The sequence below is a fragment of the Dicentrarchus labrax genome, unplaced genomic scaffold, assembly GCF_905237075.1.
Source record: "Dicentrarchus labrax unplaced genomic scaffold, dlabrax2021, whole genome shotgun sequence".
Lineage (NCBI taxonomy): Eukaryota > Metazoa > Chordata > Actinopteri > Moronidae > Dicentrarchus > Dicentrarchus labrax.
Genome location: NW_026136961.1, coordinates 1 through 26,154, shown reverse-complemented (window position 1 = coordinate 26,154; position 26,154 = coordinate 1). Strand labels below are relative to the sequence as shown.

The 26,154-nt window shown below is 40.3% G+C and overlaps 1 protein-coding gene across 1 annotated transcript; it reads left to right on the top strand.

The window, feature by feature from the left end:
• The first annotated feature begins 273 nt into the window (after window positions 1-273).
• On the top strand, window positions 274-23,349 carry LOC127360868 (uncharacterized). Its single transcript, XM_051395290.1, has 21 exons — window positions 274-777; window positions 1,189-1,315; window positions 1,807-1,900; window positions 2,295-2,420; window positions 4,127-4,282; window positions 5,583-5,670; window positions 5,772-5,950; window positions 6,067-6,092; window positions 6,218-6,262; window positions 10,517-10,752; window positions 10,863-11,156; window positions 13,324-13,481; window positions 13,611-13,728; window positions 15,804-15,930; window positions 16,422-16,515; window positions 16,893-17,018; window positions 17,670-17,825; window positions 21,660-21,747; window positions 21,849-22,030; window positions 22,291-22,339; window positions 22,669-23,349. The coding sequence occupies exons 2-21, from the start codon at window positions 1,196-1,198 to the stop codon at window positions 22,724-22,726; spliced, it is 2,520 nt and encodes an 839-aa protein (XP_051251250.1). The 5' UTR covers window positions 274-777; window positions 1,189-1,195; the 3' UTR covers window positions 22,727-23,349.
• The last annotated feature ends 2,805 nt before the right edge of the window (window positions 23,350-26,154 follow it).

Genomic DNA, 26,154 nt, shown 5'->3' with positions numbered 1-26,154 from the left:
GACAGTGCAGTGCATTTCACTGTTAATGGTTGTTTTAAAGCTTCTTAAGCTGCACAGGAGGAGGAGTAAATGATTTCAGTTGGAATAAATCAACAGCACTATTAGGGACTTTTACGTACAATATTTTAATTTCATCATCATTTTAAAGCTACTTTAGAACTTAAACGGTTAACCTATTTTATTTATACGTATAACATTTAAGTTGCAATTTCATGTTCCCTTGCCTAACATTAGTTCCTACCTGCCATTGTTTGTGAGGGACAGTTATGATTGTAACAGCAACAGACACCTGCAGTTGACATTGATGTCTTGTCGCCACGTTGGGGTCGACTGAAGAAGATTGAAGAAGATTGAAGGAGAATGAAGGAGACTGAAGGAGATTGAAGGAGAGAATTTGTAGCCCACTTGTTACCACAAACCAGAAGGATAGGAGAACTCGACCATTAAGAATAGTGACAGTGTATGCTTTCATTATTCAGATGATTCCTGCCTTAGGCTACTACAGTTTAAATACCAGCAATACGGTGATGATACAGTACAGGAGGAGTTTCTACAGATTATGATCAACTGGACAGTGTCTGAAGTTCCACATTGGACAATATGGTTGATTTCGAGGAACTGTTTTTACCTTTGTGACACTGCTACAGAGTTAATGGTGTGTAAGGGTAAAGTACAGACCTGGGGGAGGAAGACGCTTTTATTTTGACATTTACCCGGATGTAGGATTTCTGAACAACAACTTCAGCGGTATATAACGTTATGTCTCGCTGCGATCCGGTGAGTAGTTTTTAGTATTTTTATGCTATATTTTCTTTAAAGATGGTTACACAATTTACTGTGTGTGTGTGTGTGTGTGTGTGTGTGTGTGTTTGCGCGCATTATATGTCTGAGACAGTCTTCCTGTATATCGTATACGGAAGTCCTACGTACTTAATAAATAAAGTCTAAATCTAATTCTAATCCAGTTAGTTTTTTTCTTTTTGGCTTTCTGATTCCTTCACAGTCCTTTCAATGTTCAGTTTCATTTCATGTTTGAATTGGTTAATATTTAACTTTTATTTAACCAGAAGTCCCTTGAGATTGGGAACTCAGTGAATATTGAGTTTCCTTTTAGATATTTAGAATATAAATATATCAGAATTATTTTCTCATAATGAAGAATAACATTTGCATAATGTTTTCTTTCAGTTTACAGATGGTGTCCTCCTGTTGGATTTTACTCTCAGTGAGACGATGTCTTCAGTCCATGAAAACTGTGATCCAGCAGTATAAAATAATGTTTGGAAGAAAACCTTTGACAGCTGCACCATTGCTGGTAAAATCATTTGTTATTACAGTCAGCTTTTATTTGCTTTGCAGCAATTCATACATCAGATTGCTCTTCATCAGAGTCTTCATCAGCTCTACTGAGGGATGAGCAGCTGTCCTGCCTTTAACCTCTGTAGGAGAAGAGAGTAGATGAGCTAAAGGTTCAGATGGAGCAGTTTTCACATATAGAAAGAGAGTGCCTTTTCAGTGGTAGGATGTTGGGGGTTTGAGAAATACAAAAATAAAGTAGTTTTGGATTTTTGGGAAAAAACACTCCACATATAGGAAACATTAGTGTACCTACATCATAACACAGACTCGCCACCCAGAGGTGGGGCTGCATCACAGGAATGTGTGAATGTGTATTTTATCCACATTCTGCACAGTGACTTTATTCTTATGGCTCCAGTGACACAAATGTGACCTCATTATCATGTGACTTCCTGCTATAACTCACCTGCAAAGGTTAAACTAAAATCTCTTTCTTACTCTTCACAGATTCTTGTGATGAATATCTTCAGAGGACATGCACTACCATGTCATCCATCAGAGTATCAGAGAGGGAATGAATGCTGTCCTAAGTGTCTTCCTGGTAAGATCCAGTTGAATATTGAAGGATATTTCACTTTGGTAGTTCCATATGGAGTCTCTAGTTCTACTGCCAGGTGCAGACACTGTGTGCAGATCAGTGGAGTCAGTCTGACTCCCATGGTTGGTGCTGTTTATGTTCACCAGTGAAATGTATCTGTGAAGGACTCTGACTGGAGTTTTATTCCAACAGTAAAACAACAAGCTGTCATTTATATATTGTTTTAAATGTATTTTTTTAAACTTGAGCTTCATCTGGTGGTTGAAAGAAGAATGACACTGTAGTAGACAGCAGTGTATGTCACTTTGCCAAGCTCACAACATGCACTTTACTCTCAAGATGATACATTTTCATTTTAATAGAAACATTGAAATTGAATAGTTTTTCTCTCCAACAGGAAGTCGAGTTAAAACAGATTGCACAGAGTTCAGGAGTACTTCCTGTCTGTCCTGCACTGAGGGAACCTTCATGAATCAGCCTACAGGACGGACACAATGTTTCTCCTGTACAATCTGTGATACAGGTAGAGTTCTGTTCATATTTCCTGGTTATTAGTAGAAACTTGTGACTAAGATTTAAAGGCAGTAAGTAGGCTTATTACTGCAAGTCCCACTGTTAATGCTGTGGAAGAACTGACCACACTGTTGAAGATTGGTTGTCAGTGTGAAGATGCAGAGACTCATTTTGATGAGTTGCTGCACATTACTGCTTTTGTATTGATGGAAATAACAGACTACATGCAGAAACAAAGACCTCATGTGTTCTGAAATATTGTGAGTGTCCTAACAGGCTCTTTTCACACAAGTAAGACACAACACATTCAACATGAAGACAAGCTGTATTTTTGTAGTGAAGGTACAGTTTTTATTAATGAACTGATTTTAGATAATAAAATTGATTCCATGTTTTAAATTGAAACATGGCTTAATACGGATGGACCAGCAACATCCAGGAAAGGTAAAAATGGTGAAGGCACAGCAACCATCCTCTCAGCATCACTTGGTAAAGACATTTGATGAATACACATCTTTTGAATATCACACTTCCTATAGTGTGTGTGTGTGTGTGTGTGTGTGTGTGTGTGTGATAGTCTACAGGCCACCCAAACAATGCTCTTCTTTATTTTCAGATTTTTCAAAAGTACTGTCAACAGAACTATTATTTTAGGTGATTATAACTTTCAAATGGACAACCTACCCTTTTTCTTTGTAATTTGTAAATCTACTGAAATGTATTAATTGTATCCAACAAGTTACTGTCACTACCCATAACAGGCCACACATTAGACCTTGTAATAACCCACGGCCTGTCTGCCAGTATCTCTTCAGTTGTGGATGTGGGAATCTCTGATCAGTTCTGTGTCTTTTTTTTTACTGTCAATGATTTTATACATCACAATATTCCAGAGCAAACTGTTAGGAAGCACTATCTCACTGCTGAAGTGGCTGCAGCCATAAATGATCTTTTACATGTCACTCCAGTAGAAATTTTACCCTCCTCTTGTGATTTTTTCTTTTTTCTCTAACACCTTTGTTTATTGGGATTTTACATAAACATACTTATGAGGATGTTTAATTACACATTAATCTTGTACATTTATTTTCTCCAGCATAAGAAAACAAAGCACATCCCTAATCCAATGTACATGTGATGGAGGTTCAGGAGATTTAGGACCACATATGAAAGTGGCCTGGATCGGATTTGAAAAAATCGGATTTGTGCTGTTCAGACTGTCTGAAAATCAGATATGAGTCACATATAGGCAAAAAAAGATTTGGGACACTTTTGCCTGCAGTCTGGACATAGCCTAAGTCATCCACAGAGTCATAGTCCAGGTCAGAACCAGCTGCAAATCACCTGTGGCTGTGTTCAGTGACCAGGACTCACCTGTCACTGGGAGGCTCACTTGATCACTTCCCCAACTCTGACAATGATGCTTATTCCAGCCCTGCACCGATGCTAGTGGTGTAAACAAACCTCCCCTTCTACTTAGAGTTTGCAGTCTGGGTACAGTCCGCTAATAGGACCACTAACTAGCTAGTGGCAGCAGCTGGTACAGTTAGCACATGCAACAGTGCACTCCCTGTGTTATAAAAGAAAAGGTCCATGTTACAGCAACTGGAGAAACTGTTCTTTCACACTACCTAAAGATGTCATAAAAAATAAAGATGGTCTTTAAGTGCTCTCTAGTAAAAGTTCTCCATGTGTAACCTGTGTATGTGTTGACAGGTTCTGGTTTGAAGATAAAGACATCATGTACAACAACATCAGATACAGTTTGTGAACCACTGGAGGGATTCTACTGTTTGAACTCTGCAGAGGACGGCTGTATGTCAGCACAGAGACACACACTCTGTCGACCAGGACAATACATCAGTCAGAAAGGTGGGTTTACTTGTGCTGACTTTAAGATTGTAGGTATAGTTTAGGTTTAAATGAGAACGCCAAAATTCATAAGTGTATGAAGGTGTACAAGTGAATATAATGTATTTAAAAATATATTTTTGGGCTTGGATAGGACTAAACTCCAAACTCTATTAGCTGATTAGGGCCACAAGTTGCATCTGAAAGCTCCACAAAATTTCCACTAAGTAAACTTTGTACTGAGATTTTTTTAATCATTCTACTATTTCTAAAGTCAGTAATGAACCAAGCTCAACCATAGTGCAACTGCAAAGCACGCCTCCACTGTATGCACTGGCTCAATAAAGGTCTCGTATCATGGGCGGCTGTGGTGCAGAGGCAGAGCGGGCCGTCCCCTAATCGGAAGGTTGTTGGTTCTCCTGGTGCCACATGTCGAAGTATCCTTGAGCAAGATACTGAACCCCGAATTGCTCCCGATGCTGTGCATCGGTGTGTGAATATGTATGAATGTTAGTTTCTGTTTGATGGACTTTGCCATCACTGAGTGAATGTGTGTGAAAGGGTGAATGTGGCATGTAGTGTAAAAGCACTTTGAGTGGTCGGAAGACTAGAAAGGCGCTATACAAGTACAATTTACCATATCTGCAGCTTTCAGATGAGACCCCTGTTTCTGTTTTCCACCAATGATGCCAACAACAGAATGACACCTCTCCACAGACTCTACTTTGTCTTGAAAGGCCACATTCTGTTGAACCGGTGCAGCTCAGGTCAGGAGGTCAGATCTGAGGCTAGGTCTAGAAAACTTGTTTTACATTTTGCCAGTCTGATGAGCTGAGCCAAAGAATCTTGCTCTTTCTGTCTGAATAATTTGTTTCATTTGAGGAAAAGACGCAGTTTTCTCTCTATAATACAAGAGTACATTGGCCAAAAGGTAAAAAGTGCTAAAAGAGCCTCATTCCTTGATGATGTAGTTAACATATTGGGCTGAATGTCATTGCTTAAATATTTGCATAAAGCACTGAAGCATATGACATTTGGATCATTTTAGTGTTCAATTTGTTGATGAATCTGTTGTCTTTCTTCCTTTACACTGAATCAAAGAGAGAAGAGCTGCACTAGAACGTCTCCTTATACCTCAGAGAATGCCATTCATTGTTCCTGAAGTATAAAACATTGTGGAAAATTATTATTCAGGAACTTTTTTCCCACTTTTTTCATGTCATTGAAATGAGACAGGTCAGATGAAATGTACTGATGTCATATAGGTCAACACTTTGATCCCTTCATAATGTCTCTGTTGAACTGGTTTGTGTCTGTACAGGAACAGCATTAACAGACACTGAGTGCTCTGACTGCAGTGCTGGAACATATTCAAATGGAACATTTCCATCCTGTCAGCCACACACACAGTAAGTGAAGCTTCACATCAGACACCTGGATTCTTCCAACAGCAGTGAATTCATTGGATCCTACTAATGTTCCTGTAAAAAATCTCCCTCTGTCATTCCAGATGTGAATCAATGGATCTTCTGATAAAAGCAGGAACTGTTTCAACTGATGCTCAATGTGAACAAAGTTCATACCCAACAGGGATTGTTATCGGTGTTGTTGTAGGAGCAGTGATTTTTTTAGTAATTGTAGCAGCTGCATTGTTCTGTTGCAGGAAGAAGAAAATAAATCCAAACAGAGGTATAATTTGCATTTAGTCAATACAAACACTATAATGTTTTTGATAAATAATAATATTGTGTATCACATGATTAAGTTGTTGATTAAAGTGTTTCTCTGGTTTTGTTTTATTACAGAAAGAAAGGCAGACATATCCACCCTGGTATGTTTTATACTCTTTACTGTTATTACTGAGTCTGTTTTACTGTATGTACAGTAGTAAGGAGGAATGGCTTTTTTTAAATAATTAATGAAATTATGTCACTCATTTATCATTATTTCACAAAGGAAAAGCTGAATGGAGAACAACCAGACAGAAGTCCACAGCAGCAGGTAAGACAGCAGTGTATTCTTCATATAAATGTTCATTGACTGAGCACTGTCTGACTGAGCTAACCTCTGTAATGTGAAAATACATATAATACTGTAGATATATAATATATAACATAAATGTTGCTGTTTAAACTAAATATATTTCTCTCCTCAGGACGAGACAGTAAATGTGTAAACATGCAGACAGCTCTCTGAACACTGCAGAGTAAATGTTGTCTAGAATCCAGTTATAATCCCATTGGATGCTGGGATATTGTCTTTGCAGTGTCCAGAATGTTTTACAAACTTGACACACCCTCTACAGAAATGCTGTCTGTGTCATTATCTCACACAGATGTAACTGTACAGAGACTAACGTCAGTTTATTAAAGTTTATTAAAATGGGATGCGTGCAAATTGCTAAAAATTACCACCAAATTCAAAATGGCTGACTTTCTGTTGAGTTTGCTGATGGGTCCCAGAGGCTTTTTTGTTTGTCTGGTCATGTTGTAGGTGTGTACAGATTTTCATTCATACAAAATGCAAACATTTATTTGTGAACATTTATTTGTAAACAACGATTGTTTTAAAACATTTTTAATAAACAAAGTGCAAATAACAAATAACTTAGCAGAACCACAAAGCACCACCATTCTTCTTTCTTTCAGTTAGAGCAATGGTTTTCAACCGTAGCAGCCTTCCTACATACATGATTTCTAATCTGGATACTTAGAGGTGAATCAGCTGAGCCTCAATATATTGTATGAAGTGTCAGGAAGGTTTCAGACGGTAATGATATTTAATATTCATGTTAAAGTTGTACTACATTTGTCCTGAAGCTACAATAAGTCAATGTGCTGATGTGATATAATACTTTCTGTTGATGGTTCTAGCTATTCTTTTGGTAAAGATCCTCCAGCCAAACACAGAAGTTACGGAATTGTTCATTGACTTATCAGAAAGTTATTATTATTATAATAATTTTGATTTAACATGACATTTTTTTTATTATCAAGACTAAGTTGTCATCTTTTTATTGTATTATATTGTACTGTCAGAAATGGGCTTCCACAGCTTTCTCTTTCTCTTTCTCTTTTAAGATAGTTCATTGAACTCATTGTGAGTCTTGATGAACTGGCCAGATGTTGTTATGTGCACAATGTTGGACTGTATGAAACTTAAAAGGATTTTTAAAATATAATTTTAGCAGTACTAGTAGAGGGCAGCATCGTGCCATGGCAGCGGTTAGTCTGAATCCAAGAAGAAGAAGAAGAAGAAGAAGATCCAGAGTTTTGTTATTAGCATTTTGTCCGAACTTTTGTGTCAAAAAAAGTCAAGAAACCACGTGATACCACGCGGTACCATGCTCGTGGCACTGACTGACTCCGGTAAGTAAGATTATACTGTATACTGTTACAGTTCATGAAGTTACGTTACGGTAGACACACCTGAGCTAACGTTAGCCTAGCTGTTGTAAATGTTGGTGCAGAGTAATACTCTGATAGAAATACAGTTTGTTAAACAGGATAAATCGTCAGATTCGTTCTACCAATATCAGCTAGAATCACAGTCCAGTCTTAATCTCTAAACGCTTCGCTTAAAAGAGGCTGACAATGTTACGCTAGCTTTGATTGCTAAAACTGGACGGTGTAACGGCTCTGCTGTAAGCAATTCTTCGCCCTGAAGAAAACGAGTGAAGTCCATAGATTATTAATTATCAATTACATGACGATGTGACAGTTTAACTGGTCTGTGGGCGTGGCTTATTGCCGAACCATGAAATAAAGATCCTGACTACTTCTATGATATTCAGTTGTTGGTGACTTTTAAAACACTGCGATAGAAACTCTGTTGGAACAATGATGTTGGTGTCTGCTCCTCACTACGGAACTACTATTGGCTGTCATGGTGACATTGACAACTGCTTTCCCCAGTATACATCGAAGACTCCTTTAGGTATCATATATAGTAATCATACAAAAGCTTTAGAGTACGTCTTAGAAACACTAACTATTCTAAATCATTTAAACAAACCAAAATTAAATCGTTTATGAAGGCAACCACACGCTCGCCCTAGTGTAAAACCACATTAACGGAGTAGGCTCGAGTTTGGATTAACAGGTGATATTATCCCGAGTGAGACTGGTTGCGGTGGTGGGTTCAAAGCTCATGTTTCTAATGTGAACAAAAACGTCTCCGTAATTTTGCCACAACGCTACTTCAATGCCACAGTCCTATTTTATAATCTCTACCCAATTTGCTCAAAATGGGATTTTATAGTGTAGACCCGCTACTGATTTAAGATTTAACATTATCCAATTTCTGTTCCTATTGCAAAATGAGATTTAACAATTGTCTAATTTGGATGAGTTAAACTGTCACACCGCTGCTGCCATCTACTATACCGGTGATACAAAATAGCAGAGAATAACAGGAGTGCAATTCCGACATCTCTAAAGAAAGAAAACCGCTGATTGTCCAGATCAACACACTCCATGAGTTTCTGATCGATGCCTTTGTCCCTTTGCGGTCGCGGTGGTATTTTATGGCTCCGTCTAAGTATGGGAGAAGAAGGCTGCTGGCGGCCGTTTCTCTTTATTCTTCACCTGTTCTTCGTAATAATCTGGATGGCAGCTCTAAAGATCGTAATGAACGCTGAGCAAATACATCCCGGTGCCTCTCATACTCTCGCAGACGTGGTGAGTGACGTCATCCTCGGCTAGAGCACGCTCGCGCTGGGTGACACAGCGTCAAGCATGTAGACCAGGGGTTGTCAACTACATTTGTCCAAGGGCCAGAATTTTTCTCTGCAGACACTGTGAGGGCCAGATGCTTGTAAAATAAAATAAAATTAGTATTGTATCCTAAGTAATATGTTATCATTTGATATACTAATTTTCATTCCAAATTTATGTTATCTTTTAGCCTCTTTCAGTGTTAACAGACTCATATTACCTGTAGGCTTCATATTTGTGAGGCTGTCAAGCTGTCCATCACTGTCAGATGAAGTGTCGTAGTTTGAGGAAGGTGATGCCGCTGGACGAGGCGGCTATTACCCAGATAGTGTGAGGCGGTCCCTCAGAAGGACGAACCCGCGAAAGCCCAGGGTCCTGACAACATCAGTCCTGAGAGACTGTGCAGAGGAGCTCACAGATGTCTTCACTGACATCTTCACACCTCACTGAGACAGGCTGTTGTGCCTCAAAGCCACCACCATCATCCCGGTCCCAAAGAAGTCGTCTCCCTCCTGCTACAATGACTACCGCCCGGTCGCGCTCACTCCCATCCTCATAATAATATTAATACATTTTATTTTAAAAAAGAAAATGAATATGATGAATACTCAAAGACACTGTACAATATAATAAAAGAAGAATACAAGAATACAACAACATCAATCAGTAAAACAATATAAAACAGTACATTACATACGTTGAAAACACATGAGACTGAGCTAGATTTTAAAAGCCATTTTAAAAGATGTGTTTTTGTCAGTGATTTGAATGTTGGTGGGTCGGTACAGTCACGGATGGGTTTGGGGAGAGAGTTCCAGAGGGAGGGGGCAGCTACAGAGAACGCTCTGTCGCCCCAGGTTCGGTGCTTGGTCCGGGGGTGGAGGAGTCAGAAGGTGTGCGTCAGATGAGCGGAGGCTGCGGGATGGATTGTGGCGATGGCGCAGGTCAGTGAGGTAGGAAGGAGCCTGGTTATGGAGGGCTTTGTGTGTAAGGAGGAGGATTTTGAACTGAATGCGCTGTGGAACTGGGAGCCAGTGGAGGTGATGTGATCACGGGTGCAGGTATGGGTCAGCAGACGTGCAGCTGAGTTTTGGATGTACTGTAGCTTATTTAGAGTTTTGGATGGTGTGCCATAGAGGATGCTGTTGCAGTAGTCGATTATGGAGATGATGAAGGCGTGGATGAGGGTTTCAGCAGCAGTGAAGGAGAGTGATGGGCGAAGACGGGCAATGTTCTTGAGATGAAAGAAGGCAGTTCTGGTGATTTGGTTTATGTGATGTTCAAAGGAGAGGTTACTGTCAAAGATGATTCCGAGGTTGCGACTGTGGGGGGATGGAGACAGGGTGGAGTTGATAAAGTGCTTCGAGCGGCTAGTCATGCAGTACATCAGGTCTGTCCCCCCCCCCGCCCAGGACCCTTTCCAGTTTGCATATCGGTCTAACCGCTCGACCGATGATGCCATCTCCGCTGCCCTCCACTCAGCCCTCACCCACCTGGAGACTAAAGACTCCTACGTCAGAATGCTGTTCATCGACTTCAGCTCATCCACAAACTGGACCAGCTGGGGCTTAACACCTCCCTGTGCAACTGGCTGTTGGAATTCCTGATGGGGAGGCCACAGGCAGTTTGGGTCGGCAGCAACACCTCCAGCACCATCACACTGAACACAGGGGCACCCCAAGGATGTGTGCTGAGCCCCCTCCTCTTCACTCTGCTGACCCATGACTGCACACCATCATTCAGCTCCAACCTCTTCAAAAAAGCCCAACAGCGCCTGTACTTTCTCCGCAAAATGTGAAGAGCAGGAGCCCCGCCCCCATCATGCACACCTTCTACAGAGGCACCATTGAGAGCATCTTGACAAGCTGCATCCCCGTGTGGTACAGCATCTGCACTGTGTCCTGTCGCAAGACTCTGCAGCGCATAGTGAGAGCAGCTGAGAAGATCATTGGTGTCCCTCCCCCCCTTTTTGACATTTATAACACCCGCATCACCAGCAAAGCAATCAGGATTGCAGGTGACCCCACACACCCATCTCACAGCCTCTTCAGCCTGCTGCCTTCAGGGAGGAGACTGCGCAGTCTCTGGGCCAAAACCAGCAGGCTCAAGGACAGTTTCTTCCACCTGGCTGTCAGGAGACTCAACTCCATCCCTGCTCTACCATCACTCTGTCCTCTAATGTGCATAAGCCTGACAGCTGTCAAGCCCGATGTTAAAAAGATAGTATCGGAGGGGAAATGTAACTTCTCCCATTAAGCAAACGTGAGTATTTCAGTCTTGTAATTTTCTTGGTTTTACTTTATTTTTATTTATTTGTTGGATCACAGGCTACTTTAATTTGATGTAAAGAGTAACATTTCTAATAACTGAGGCCTGACGCTTTTATTTGTCATTAGAACTATTTGCTGATATGCAGGGCTTGCAATTACCTTGCTCTTCTCTGTTATGTTGATGGTTGTTATTGAGACGCCACAATTATGCGCGAAGCCCAAGCAAGGACAATTTTGACATTTGTGAAAACGATAAGAAAAAAAATGAGCATGTAAAACAATAAAGATGTTCAATGAGAGCAACGAGTTTATCGTAATTTTTGATTGAAGGCAGGCTATGGCACAAGCTACTCTCAGAGGGTGTTTCTTTCATTTGATTTAAAAATAAATAAATATAGAAACATACTTTTTCCTCTTCACTAGGCTATTCCTGAATTCAGTAATATTCTGGCAGCTGGATGGAAATCTCTGGCGGGCCGGATGTGGCCTGCGGGCCGCCAGTTGACGTTCACTGATTTAGACCATTGACAGTGTATATAATGAACGGCGCTTCCGGGTCTGTGAATGGAAGCCAACGCGGAAGTGTCTTAAACCTGCGTAGATGATAGCAACTCATCCGGGTACTTGGCCTTGCTTCAAGCCACCACTGCTCCCCCGAGGAAAAGCAACCCTCCAATTTTTTATTAAATACAAATCCATTTACCATTACCACCTCTAAATCGGAGGCCATGGTTCTCAGCAGGAAACCGGTGGATTGTCTACTCCAGGTAGGGAGTGAGTCCTTACCCCAAGTGAAGGAGTTCAAGTACCTCTGGGTTTTGTTCATGAGTGAGGGTAAAATGGAGCAGGAGATTGGCCAGAGAATCGGGGGAAGCAGGGGCAGTATTGCGGTCCCTTTATCGAACAGTTTTCACCGAAAGAGAGTTGAGCCAAAAGGCAAAGCTCTCGACCTACCGGTCGATCTTTGTTCCTACGCTCACCTATGGTCATGAGAGATGGTCATGACCGAAAGAACGAGATCGCGGGTACAAGCAGCCGAAATGGGTTTCCTCAGGAGAGTGGCCGGCGTCTCCTTTAGGGATAGGGTGAGAAGACATACGCGAGGGACTTGGAGTTAGGGGTGGGCAATATGGGCAAAAAATAATATCTCAATATTTTTGGGGATTTTGGCAATAACGATAATCAGTCGATATCCTTTAAAATGTGATTAGAATTGTCTGAGCTGGACTTGTGTCCACCAAACGCATTTACAGCGCTGAGAGAGCTCAAAGACTCATTTTCCGAGCGCCCAGCTCGGAAAATGAACAGATTTCAACTTGAAGCGCTCTGAGCGCTGCGCTAAAAAAAAACCGTCTCCGCTGACATCTTTTTACCGCTGAAGGCACTTAGCGCTCTGAACGCTGAAGCCCATAGGACCCACGTCTCGGCACTAAATCATCTGAAGTACCAGTAGCTTCAGGGACTGGAGGTGCTTGCATTTTCTCTCTACCATCACAACGCGCTGCTAAACTGTTGCAAGGAGGATGCTAGCGAGAGGTCACGTGATCAAGTCATGTGATCACGTAGGCCCACTAGTTGTGTGACTGCATCCTGCTATGCTGTAGAGAGCGCTGCTGCACCGTGTATTAAGTGGATGTGAGGAGTTTCCGGGGGCGTTTCATTGTTTTTGTCGAAGTAATTTAAATACTCGATAATGGAAATTTGCACATCGTCAAAACAACAATGACGATATTATCGCAAACGATATATATCGCCCACCTCTACTTGGAGTAGAGCCACCTGAGATGGTTCGGGCATCTGGTGAGGAGGCCTCCAGGGCGCCTAGCAAGGGAGGTGTTCTTGGCACGTCTAGCTGGGAGGAGGCCACGGGGCAGACCGAGGACCAGGTGGAGAGATTATATCTCAACACTGTTTTTGTGTTTGTATTTTAAGGTTTTTCACCTGTTATTGGCCTCAGCAACTTTCAAAATAAAAGAACGAAAAGAAAAGAAAGCTGAGGTGGCCGCATTTTGGAATGACATCTTAACCAGAATCCAAGATGTCTGAACGGGAGGATCATGTTCTTTGACTTTTCCAGTGCCTTCGACACCATCAAACCTCTCCGGCTGGCAGAGAAACTCTCTGTGATGCAGGTGGATCAGGACCTCGTGGCCTGGATCACTGACTACCTCACTGACAGACCACAATACGTCAGACTGCACAGCTGCTTGTCAGATGTGGTAACCAGCAGCACTGGTACACCCCAAGGAACTGTACTATCACCGTTCCTGTTCACCCTCTACACCTCTGACTTCTGCTTCAACTCTGGAGAGTGCCACCTACAGAAGTTCTCCGATGACTCCTCCATTGTTGGCTGTATCACAGATGATAGGGAGGAGGAGTACAGAAACCTGATTAAGAACTTCATTGGATGGTGCGATAGGAACCAACTACAGCTCAACACAGGAAAAACTAAAGAGCTGGTGGTGGACTTCTGGCGAGGGCAAGAGGACCCCCTCACCAGTTGAGCTTAGGGGGGAGAAGGTAGAGATGGTGGACACCTACAAGTTCCTGGGGGTGACACTCAACAATCAACTGGACTGGACAGACCACACTGAGACCCTCTACAGGAAAGGTCAGAGCAGGCTGTTCTTTCTGAGGAGGCTCAGGTCATTCAACGTGTGGTAGAACATCCATAGTAGCCGAGTGCAGTCTATTGTGGCCAGTGTCCTCTTCTTTGCAGTGGCCTGTGCCAATAAGATTAGAAAGCTGGTGAGGAAGGCCAGCTCGGTGGTGGGGATGGAGCTGGACAGTGTGGAGGCTGTGACGGATAAGATGATGAGAGGGAAGCTGAAAGCCATCATGGACAACCCCTCTCATCCTCTCTACACTGAGCTCAGGCAGCTCAGGAGCACGTTCAGCCAAAGACTGACCCAGCCCCGAGCCTCAAAGCGGTTTGGAGGCTCATTTGTACCGTCTGCCATCAGACTCCACAACGCCACAGCTCCCAGTTCCTCAAACCCCAGCAGATAAAGACTGGTTTAGAACTCCTACCTACAACGCACAAAACTTTTGCACTATAAATATTTAATTTCCACTTTAGTAGTTTTAGTTTAGTTTTTAGTTTAGTTTTAGTTTTTTAGTTTTAGACAAGTTTAATTTTCTGCTCATATTTTGGACTCCATGTCCTACTTGAACAACAAATATTGTATATACTTTAATTTATATTTTTTATATCTTCTAATATTAATAATATTAGCAATATTTTTACTGTGATTTTGCGCTGCTTTGCCCTATTGCTTCTGTGTCAAAATGAATTTCTCCTTAGGGGATAAATAAAGGAATTATCTTATCTTATCCTTGTTGTCAACAGTGAGCAGCAAAGAAGAGGGCGTTCTGGCCAAACTTCTTCAAAAGTGCAGAAATGGGTTGATAAACAATGCTTTATGCCTCTCACATCCATAAATAGGCAAAGGATTTTACATGCACAGGGTGGGATGCATTCAGAGACAGTGTCAAACCTGGCTTTACTGGCAGGGTGAGAGTCAGAGAATATATACATACAAACACTGTATAGAAATAACATCCATCTTAGGAGTTGATAGAGACCAAAAACAGAGCTAGAAGAGAGGGAATATTAGACTGCACAGCAAATAAATTCTAATGTTGTTCCGTAACTTCTAGATGTTTAAATGAGAAACTCCTTGTTATTAAGTTTGCTATAACAACTTTAAGGGTCATTATATCTCAATGTTGTGCTCTCAACTTGTTTCCAGTCATTGTTTAAGTGAAGTACAGAAGTATTATCAGCAAAATGTACCTCAAGTCTAAGAAGTAAAATTACTGGAGCTGCTTAAAATATGGTTATTTATATTAATATATTATTATTATTATTATTATTATTATTATTATTATTAGATTGTTGACTGATGCATTACTGTGCTTCATCAAGATGCAACAAGCTCCTCTGAAAGCCTCTTCTAATCACACCTTGATTCCTTGTGACATATTAAAGTGATTCATGAGCATCCTCAGTTAATGGCAATAGTTCTGGTCACAGGCCAGATTCCATTTAATTTGAAATATTAGTACATAGTATTAAAATAAATTTAGTACAAGGTACAACTTGAAACTTAGAAACAAGCTCAAGCTGTTTTAAAACAGTTCTCAACCTGGTTGAGTTTAAAATCTACCTCTGTTGAAAGGTCCAGTGTGTAGGATTTAGTGGCATCTAGCGGTGAAGTTGGATCGCAACTCCCTCCCTTCCAAGCGCAATGGAGAAACAATAGTGGCTGTGAAACACGTAAAAAATTGAATGCCCCTATCTTGAGCCATTGTTTTGTTTGTACATCCTGTGTACAAAAAGCTCATTTGACTCATAGTTAAGACAACAATTCTTATTCTCAGGCAATAATACACAAGTGCAAACATAGCTATTATATTCAATTTCTCCCAGTAGAGCCTCCTAAATGTTACACACTGGACCTTTTTCAAGCAGGTTTACCATTTACATGATGTTTTCATTACGCCTGCTGATGTTTGCTCACTGAGATCACTGATGAATATGTGTTCTTTCAGTTTACAGATGGTGTCCTCCTTTTGGATTTTAATCTCAGTGAGACGACGTCTTCAGTCCATGAAAACTGTGATCCAGCAGTATAAAATGACGTTTGGAAGAAAACCTTTGACAGCTGCACCATTGCTGGTAAAATCATTTGTTATTACAGTCAGCTTTTATTTGCTTTGCAGCAATTCATACATCAGATTGCTCTTCATCAGAGTCTTCATCAGCTCTACTGAGGGATGAGCAGCTGTCCTGCCTTTAACCTCTGTAGGAGAAGAGAGTAGATGAGCTAAAGGTTCAGATGGAACAGTTTTCACATATAGAAAGAGAGTGCCTTTTCAGTGGTAGGATGTTGGGGGTTTGGGAAATACAAAAATAAAGTAGTTTTGGATTTTTGGGAAAAAACACTCCACATATAGGAAACATTAGTGTACCTACATCATAACACAGACTCGCCACCCAGGGGTGGGGCTGCATCACAGGAATGTGTGAATGTGTATTTTATCCACATTCTGCACAGTGACTTTATTCTTATGGCTCCAGTGACACAAATGTGACCTCATTATCATGTGACTTCCTGCTATAACTCACCTGCAAAGGTTAAACTAAAATCTCTTTCTTACTCTTCACAGATTCTTGTGATGAATATCTTCAGAGGACATGCACTACCATGTCATCCATCAGAGTATCAGAGAGGGAATGAATGCTGTCCTAAGTGTCTTCCTGGTAAGATCCAGTTGAATATTGAAGGATATTTCTCTTTGGTAGTTCCATATGGAGTCTTTAGTTCTACTGCCAGGTGCAGACACTGTGTGCAGATCAGTGGAGTCAGTCTGACTCCCATGGTTGGTGCTGTTTATGTTCACCAGTGAAATGTATCTGTGAAGGACTCTGACTGGAGTTTTATTCCAACAGTAAAACAACAAGCTGTCATTTATATATTGTTTTAAATGTATTTTTTAAACTTGAGCTTCATCTGGTGGTAGAAAGAAGAATGACACTGTAGTAGACAGCAGTGTATGTCACTTTGCCAAGCTCACAACATGCACTTTACTTTCATTTTAATAGAAACATTGAAATTGAATAGTTTTTCTCTCGAACAGGAAGTCGAGTTAAAACAGATTGCACAGAGTTCAGGAGTACTTCCTGTCTGTCCTGCACTGAGGGAACCTTCATGAATCATCCTACAGGACGGACACAATGTTTCTCCTGTACAATCTGTGATGCAGGTAGAGTTCTGTTCATATTTCCTGGTTATTAGTAGAAACTTGTTATTATTTCAAGTCCCACTGTTAATGCTGTGGAAGAACTGACCACACTGTTGAAGATTGGTTGTCAGTGTGAAGATGCAGAGACTCATTTTGATGAGTTGCTGCACATTACTGCTTTTGTATTGATGGAAATAACAGACTACATGCAGAAACAAAGACCTCATGTGTTCTGAATTATTGTGAGTGTCCTAACAGGCTCTTTTCACACAAGTAAGACACAACACATTCAACATGAAGACAAGCTGTATTTTTGTAGTGAAGGTATCAGCTGTTAATATCGGCTGAGACTTTCCTTTATTCAGTGCTTACACAGCAATGATCAGGTTTGTATGTTTTTATTACTATTATTATTATTTTTTGCTGGGCTCACTGTTGCCCTCCATCTCTCTTTTTCTGCCACAGTGAAATCACATTTCCACTGGGTAGTATGTACAGCTGTTCTTATTCTCCAACCTATCAAATCCATATCAGACAGGTCATTTAAGCAGATACTTCCTCATGAATGAAGAAACTGTCATATTTCTTAAAGATGTCATAAAGACTAAAGATGGTTTTTAAGTCAGAAAAAGGTTCTGTGTCTCCATATGTAACCTGTGTATGTGTTGACAGGTTCTGGTTTGAAGATAAAGACGTCATGTACAATAATATCAGATACAGTTTGTGAACCACTGGAAGGATTCTACTGTTTGGACTCTACAGAGGACGGCTGTATGTCAGCACAGAGACACACACTCTGTCGACCAGGACAATACATCAGACAGAACGGTTAATCTCCATCTATACAATTAGTTCCAGTTGATTATGTTATTGCTATTATTGTTATTATCTGTAATTAAGTGAAGGTCGCATGAAGAATGTTCATCTCTGTTCACACATTAGTTCTAGTTCTTTTCGGGCAGCCTCTTAATTCTGTGGGAACTGCAAGTCTAAGGTCTGGTAAGAGGCAACAGGTGCGACATTATATACCGCATTTCGACCATATGCCCAAACACGATTTACTGGACAGCATCCATAGCCATGTACCCAGCATTGTATTGTTTTTTTTATAACAACCTACAGGTCCGCAGAGTGGTGTCCAGTGCCAAATTGAAGTATGAATGGGAACAAGAACTTGATATTGAAATCTCTGAAGAAGGATGGGAAGTAATCCTAGATAACATTCACCATAGTTCTATGAATGCCAGACACACTTATAAGTTTAGTACAATTTAAAGTAGTTCAGACTCCAAGTTCAGGCTTCATGGCATATACCCTAACATATTTCCTTTATGCAATTACTGTAAACATAAGTCTGGACCTCTCACTCACCAGTTCTCGGTTCTATCCAAAGATAAACTCCTTTTAGACTCTGATATTTGATTATTAATCCAAAGCCTTTAATAAAACCATAGCACCAGATCCTATTCTTGCCATCTTCAGAGCAGTGGTAGCTAATCATTCCTTTAACAGATGCGAGAGGCAAGCCATTTCCTGCTGTATACTGCTGGCCAACCGTCTTATTTTGCAACAGTGGAAATCAGAGGCCAGCCCTCCATTCTAGCAGTGGCTCAGGGACTTGAGGAATGTACTTCATATGGAGAGACTTTGCTATAAGCTCACCAACAGCGACAAAGTTTTCCTGAAAATATGGCAGCACTTATTTGATAAATGGACAGCTACCTGTGACAAGGTTCACATTTAGAGTGACATGCACTTGAAAACATAACCCATGAGATTGCCCTAGTCCAGGGGTTTTCAAACTTTTTGTGTGTGTGGACCACTCAGTGTTTCCTCTATGTTGATTTTGGAGTTCGGACAGGCCTGCCCCCACTGCTAAAAAAAATCGTAGAGGAAACACTGCCACTATTTGTAATCAAGAATTTTCACGGACCACCTCATAATACACATAATAAAATGTCTACACACAGTCCTACCTGAATTAATCTGCACCTCCAAATAGGCCTATTAGCACTAAAACTATAATTGGTCATCGCATCAGTATCGAAATGAATATTAAGTGATGCATACTCGTAAAAGGGCGAAAATAGGGCACAGGCGGAAATATGACTTTCCGATACAACAGGCATGTTAAAAAAAAGTTTACTGCACACAACGGCTGCCACATATTTAATTTATTTATTTACTCAAGCGCCCGATGGCATAATCAAGTTCATCATATTATACCATATTTCTAAGTTAACCTAGTTTCCTGGTGTCCTAATGTAATGTCTGTGACATGCTTTGGTCAAAATACCATAAGGATGAAGCACCATAGCAGTTCAATCACCCTGCCAAAACAGCCCTGTTCAGAACGGTCAGTTTTGAGTGCCTGTCTCCGACGCCGCCACGCTTCACGCTACCATGACAACAGTTAAACGTGAACCCTGGGAGAAAGATGGCAACTGGAGGAAACATTGTGGTCCAACCATATATGTTTGAACCAGAGTCAGACCCTGAACAAGAAGGAGTTACCGAAGTAATTTGTAATGCAGTAAAAGCAAATACTGTCTCATAATGTTTTACTTTGTATCCTTAGTACCGACCAGCTACATCATAAAGTAACGTAACGTAGTTCAACGAGCGGAACAGCTGATGAGGCTTGCCGCTACAGTTTGTTAGCTCGGAGGTCACGTCTCTGCTCATTCTAGCAGCGACACACACAAGCATAGTACTTCATGAAAAGCATGCACGTTTGCAAAAATACAGACGCAGATTAAGTCAACTACCCCCAGCCACAGAGCACACAACAGTAACGGTAACTTTTACAGAGTCATCCGAGTTCATCTGCACTGATGTACTGGCAGCGGGGGTAAAACTGCTTGGTGATTCACAGCATAAACGTTGTGTGAATCTCTATAAAAATATCAGCAGGGAAGAATATGGTTAGAAGTTACCATAGGTAACCTTATAAGTTTGAAGTGCATCTTGCACACATTTAACGTTAACAAACAGAATAACTGTTACGTTAGCGTCACTGAGGCTCCAGCAGTTAACAGCAGTTAGCATTTGCTAGCGTTACACAAACAATGAAAAACAAAGTATAAACTCTTAAAAATACTTGTAGTTTCTTCCTCTGCCATCTTGCCACGGACAGTTGGTACAGTTTTTGGGACAGTCCAGCATTGTACTGACCAAGGTTCAGAAAACGGTCCATCACGATCACACATAAGATCACATTTTTTTGTTGACCTGAGCCGGGACATTGCCGTCATATATAAAATGTATCCAGAGGACTCCTGCATCCTCTGAGGCTGGGACTCTATGTGGAGCTCTGTGCTGGGCTGCGCAGCCATGAACAGAACAGTTAGCATACTTAAATGTCCTTAAAGAACTTTTTCATGGTCCTCCTACACGCTTTGTCCGATACACACAAAATCTTTCACCTGGGGACCGCCCCTGGCAAAAAAAGTAATTTGAACATTTTTGAAATTTCAAAAATTAAGCCCGCTATAAAATTAAGACTTCCTGTAGATTTTTCGTCAAAAAAAGAAGAGGACCATTTCTCACATTGTTGTTTTTTATGGGAATTTCCTGGTAAAATGAAGATTAAAAAAAACTATTATTTTATATTTTATTTTGCTTTTCCACGGACCACCTGCAGTACCCTCACGGACCACTGGTGGTCCGCGGACCACAGTTTGGGAATGACTGCCCTAGTCGGTCCAATGTATATTGGAATTTACTCTACCAACGATTTGCTGTCAACATTACATCTTTTTCTAGTCTTTTTTCTCTATAATTATTTATCCACATCCTCATGTTTTGTTTCATTTTGGTCTTTTTTCTTTTTGTTTTTTAACTGAAAACCAATATATATGGGTATTTAGTATTGTTGTTGATTGACTCAGGTCCAAATATCAACATTTTAGTATTTAAATTACACATACTGTGTTATATTGTGCTACATATGTGGTGGAAGCGTTTATCAACAACCAACCCCCTCTCTAGTCTGCTATATAGTCGTAGCCTAAACTCTCCCACAGACATGGGAGAGTTAGCCTCTCTGCACCACTAGCTTAGCTAATGTTACAACACAGCTACTACACAAAAACTTTTACAAACTGCCATGAATGTGCTTCTAGTGACTGTCAAAGCTCCAGTAGCTTTGACTACAGGCAGTTGGACTCCTGCTACACTGAGCAGTTGTCAGTCTGTCACTCTGGCCAGTGTTACCTCTCACGTCAAACACTCTGTAGCAACAAGGCTATCATATGAATCCCATATGATTCTCTCTGCTACATTATTAAGGTTTACTGGGAGAGAGGGAGTTTGCAGAAATTAGGGGTTTAGTTACACTTTAAGATTAAAGGTAAGTTTTAAATGAGATCACCAAAGGTCAGAGAAACTAACCCCCAGTGACGACTGGCTGCTCTGACCAACCCAGTATGGACCCTCTTTGTTTTACTCAGGTGATACCATTGTACCTCAAAGAATGCCAAGATTAATTTTGAAATAGAAGAACTTAATATTTGAAACTTGAAACAAATAAATGTTTTTGGATGTATTTTCAAGTGTCTGCTGAGGAAATGAGACAGGTCAGATGAAATGTACTGATGTCATATACATCAACACTTTGATCCCTTCATAATATCTCTGTTGAACTGGTTTGTGTCTGTACAGGAACAGCATTAACAGACACTGAGTGCTCTGACTGCAGTGCTGGAACATATTCAAATGGAACATTTCCATCCTGTCAGTCACACACACAGTAAGTGAAGCTTCACATCAGACACCTGGATTCTTCCAACAGCAGTGAATTCATTGGATCCTACTAATGTTCCTGTAAAAAATCTCCCTCTGTCATTCCAGATGTGAATCAATGAAACTTCAGCTGATAAAAGCAGGAACTGTTTCAACTGATGCTCAATGTGGAGAACAAAGTTCATACCCAACAGGAACTGTGATCGGTGTTTGTGCAGCATTGCTTTTTACATTAATTGGAACAGCTGTGTTGGTATTTGTATTGTGGAAGAAAGGATGTCTAAACTCAGGTAAGATTTTAATTTAAACAATAAAAACACTATAATGTTTTTAATAGATAATAATATTGTGTCACATGATTCAGTTTTGATTAAGGTTTTTTTCATTGGTTAGGTTTTATCACAGGAAGACAGCAAGTCTCATACCAGTATGTTTGTTGTTGTTTTTTACTGTTTCTAATAAGTCTATGTGAATGTAAGTGAATATTACTGTAGTAGGAAGGATTTTTCTTATATGATATCACTCAATTATCAATATTTCACCAACAAAGGGACGGCTGAGTGGAGAAGAACCATCTGTGATGACTTTAGGCAGTGCAGGTAAGACAGCAGTGTATTCTTCATATAAATGTTGATTGACTGAGCACTGTCTGACTGAGCTAACCTCTGTCTTTACAAATAGAATATATATAAATATAAAGATGTTGCTGTTTAAACTAAATATATTTCTCTCCTCAGGACGACACAGCTCATATGTAGAAATGCAGTCAGTGTTTGAACACTGCAGAGTAAATGTTGTCTAGAGTCTCCAGTTATAATCCCATTGGATGCTGGGACATTGTCTTTGCCGTGTCCAGAATGTCCTGCACTGTTTTACAAACTGGACACACCCTCTACAGAAATGCTGTCTGTGTCATTATCTCACACAGATGTAACTGTACAGAGACTAAAGTCAGCCAGGACGGACAACGTGGAGCAAGATACTGACTTGTGTCCTCAGTGTGAGATGGCTCCAGACTCTTCATTCATTGGATAGCTGAGAGGGACTTCTAGGAAGTTCTCTTCATGTAACTGTACATGTAGACTTTATTGATCCTCTCTGGTGGTCACACAGTTGGATCTGAACACCAAAGTGGAAATGGACCAAAGGACAGATACATTGTGTCCTGAACTGCAACATGATGGGACAAATGGTTTCTTTGACCAAAAGCAAAAAGACTGAATAATAGGATAGGTCGATTGGACAAATATATTGACCTTCAGTGATTGTTGGACAGACGGTTGCTGGTTGAAAAATGTTGCCTGACCCTACTGGATAGTGTGCGTTTGACACACACAAGCCCAGGTTAGTACACAGACAAGTAGCAGTCCATGTTGAATATTCCATGTTCCCAAGACATTAATAAGACAATATTTGACCTAAAATTTTACCTTCGTTCTGTGGAGGTTGGTGTGGTTTACAATCAGCTGCACAGACTTTGAACAGACACAATGTTGTTAAATAATTAAATTTCCCCCTTAAAAGACCAGAGAGTAGGATTCCTTAATTCAGTTTTTTAGCTGTCACTATGTAAATATATTAAAATAAATAAATATAAATGTTTACATAATTTTTTTATATAATGTTTACTTTGAAGTTCCATAAATGATTGTCTTTACGTGGGGTGGGTCACGAGGCCTTCTTGATTTTAAGAGTGTAATAAAACTTTAAAAATATATAATTTTTTTAATTTGGAAGAGCTGAACACCAGCTATAGCCTTTAGACTCTGTTAAACATTCTTGTCCTGCATTAGAAAAGTATGCAGTTGGAACAACCAAATAGCTTATGGAAATAGGAATATATAAAATAAAATTAAATGTCCATAAAATAAGTTAGGGGACCAGGACCTTGACCTCACAGCCCTGGTCGTATTATTGACCTGTGTCTAGGTTGTCCCTGTGCTTTTTGTGAGTGTGCTCTGTACCTTGTAAGATCTTGGGTAAACCTGTTGTCCTCCTTACTGGCTGGATGAATGGGCTCGGCCTGCTGACTCTCTGCTGCTGGTTGGCTCCTCCATAACATCCTGCAGCTTAAAATGCCTGGGCTTTCCACTAATCAGAATTCAGGCTCTTTTTAGTGATCCAGATCATTTGGATTAGCTCAGTAATAAGAGTCGGCTCTTTCTGCTCCCAGACAGCTCTTCATTCATTCTTATTAGTATGTGTGCACATGTATCACTTGAGTTATTGTGACAGTATATTATTACATTAGCATAATTACATTGTTAATGGAATTATTCTAAACCTTATGATTTCCAGAAGACCATAATTTGACATTATCCTTGATATAAAAACTTTTAAATATTGTGAAAACATCAAACATTGTTGCCTGGCACAACATGTCTCACTATGCTTGGGTCTTCATGTTATTGCTAAAATGATAACATAACACATCAGTAATGCATGATATACCTAAAGGTCCAGTGTGTAGGATTTAGTGCCATCTCGCTTCACCCTCCCCTACTAAGTGCGAAGGAGAAACTGAAGTGGCTGTAAGAACCAGTGTTTGGTTTGTCTCCATTCTATAAACACAACAGAATCTGAGATATTTTATTGATCCCGGGTGGAAAGTGGGTTACATTGCATTTGATGAAGTTGCTAAACAAAAAGAAATTAAGTAGAATAAAATGTATCCGGAAATATGTGCATCATACTACAGTTTAGAACAATAATATATATAAAAATAGAAAATAAGTATGTAAAAAAAAAAAAAAGTGCCCTTTACTACAGTATATACTGTATAACTATTACATAACAATATATACGTTATTTTTATTTACACAGCAACAATATACAGCAGCAGTGTAATAATTAATATTGCTGATAACGGCATCTGAATATATAGGGGAGAGTGGGGTAAGTTGAGCCAAAGGGTAAGTTGAGCCACCCCTTTTTGCTAGTAAATGGTAAAAAAACATTGATCATGTGACCAAATATTTAGGAGGAAGGCATCATTTCATGGAGTCTGTGAATGTAAGAACCACATGGGTAAAGTGGTTAGATATTTATCTCCATAAATCCTTGTTCACTCTTGAAAGTGAATTTAGTCTATCATAAGTTTCATGAGAATTGTGTTTAGACCAAAATAGATGATTTTAAATTTGTTTTATACATCAGTTGTGGTATCTATGAGCTCCAACATGAGGTCATAAACCTAGCATAAAAGTGCACCATTTTAGCTGTGGGGACTAAAGTCAAAATGGTAGCTCTGGGGTAAGTTGAGCCATTTGACCAGGGGTAAGTTGAGCCGGTGGCTACAGCCAAAATACACTCAATAAGTGTATCCAAAAACATATTCTGTGTATATTCCAAAAACACAGCTGTTAATGTTCTCTTCCTAAGCACGCTTTTTTGGACAAGCTATATTATCAAAACAGTTATGTTTACACTCGTTCTGTTTGTTTGGAGGGATGCACAACATCCTGAAATATATACAGATATTAGGAAGCGACAAAACTATGATTGCCTTGATGTAGTGATCCTAAATATGAAAAATGGCTCATCTTACCCCCTGTCTCCCCTACTAATGAAAAAAAGAGCAAAAAACAATATCCAGTATAATTGCAGTATAATTAGTACAAGTAATATACAATTGTCAGAGTAAACCAGAGTATTGAAATAGTATAGCACAGTTTTACAGTATTTTCAGGTGAGATCCGAAATGTTACACAATGGATCTTTAATGTTTTAACTATTCAGCAGTGAACTGGCGCTGCTCCTGACTGTGGAACAATGTGGAACAATATGTGGAACAATGCGGAACAATGCATATCCACTGCCAGTACTTCCCCTGTTGTGATTGCAGGGTGCGTTTATTCCCTTCGCTCTGACTGCGGTCATCCCCCGTGTAGCTGTATATATGAGCTGCTAACTCATGTTGAGTCCTAAGTGGCCGACCTCAGGGTGTTGTTGGTCGCTGCAGTGTGGTTTTTATGGTGTCTCAGTTGTGACACAATTGAAGTATTTGACAGTGAAAGCTGCACTAGCATTGATAGTACGTACACAAACCACACTCCCGGAAGTCCCGTTCCACACGGTTCTTCGGGGGTTCCCAGTACTAGTTGCTCGCTAACTGGCTAGCTAGCTAGAGTGCATCAGTCTCGTTGTTACCACTTTATAAACTAATAACTGAACTGCTGTATCCAAAACTTAATTAAACCATGTGATAGCACGCGTTATCATGCTTTTGACGTTGGTTATCTTCGGTAAGTAAGCTAGTTAACGTTACTTAACGGAAAACAAACCTAACGTTAAGTTGGAATTAACGTTAGCATAACTGGCGTTAGCTAAATGCTAATAGTAACACTTTCCTTATTAGGGTGTTTGACCGGCCTCGCGGTACCGAAGTCGGACTGTGGGCCCACTGAGTACGCTG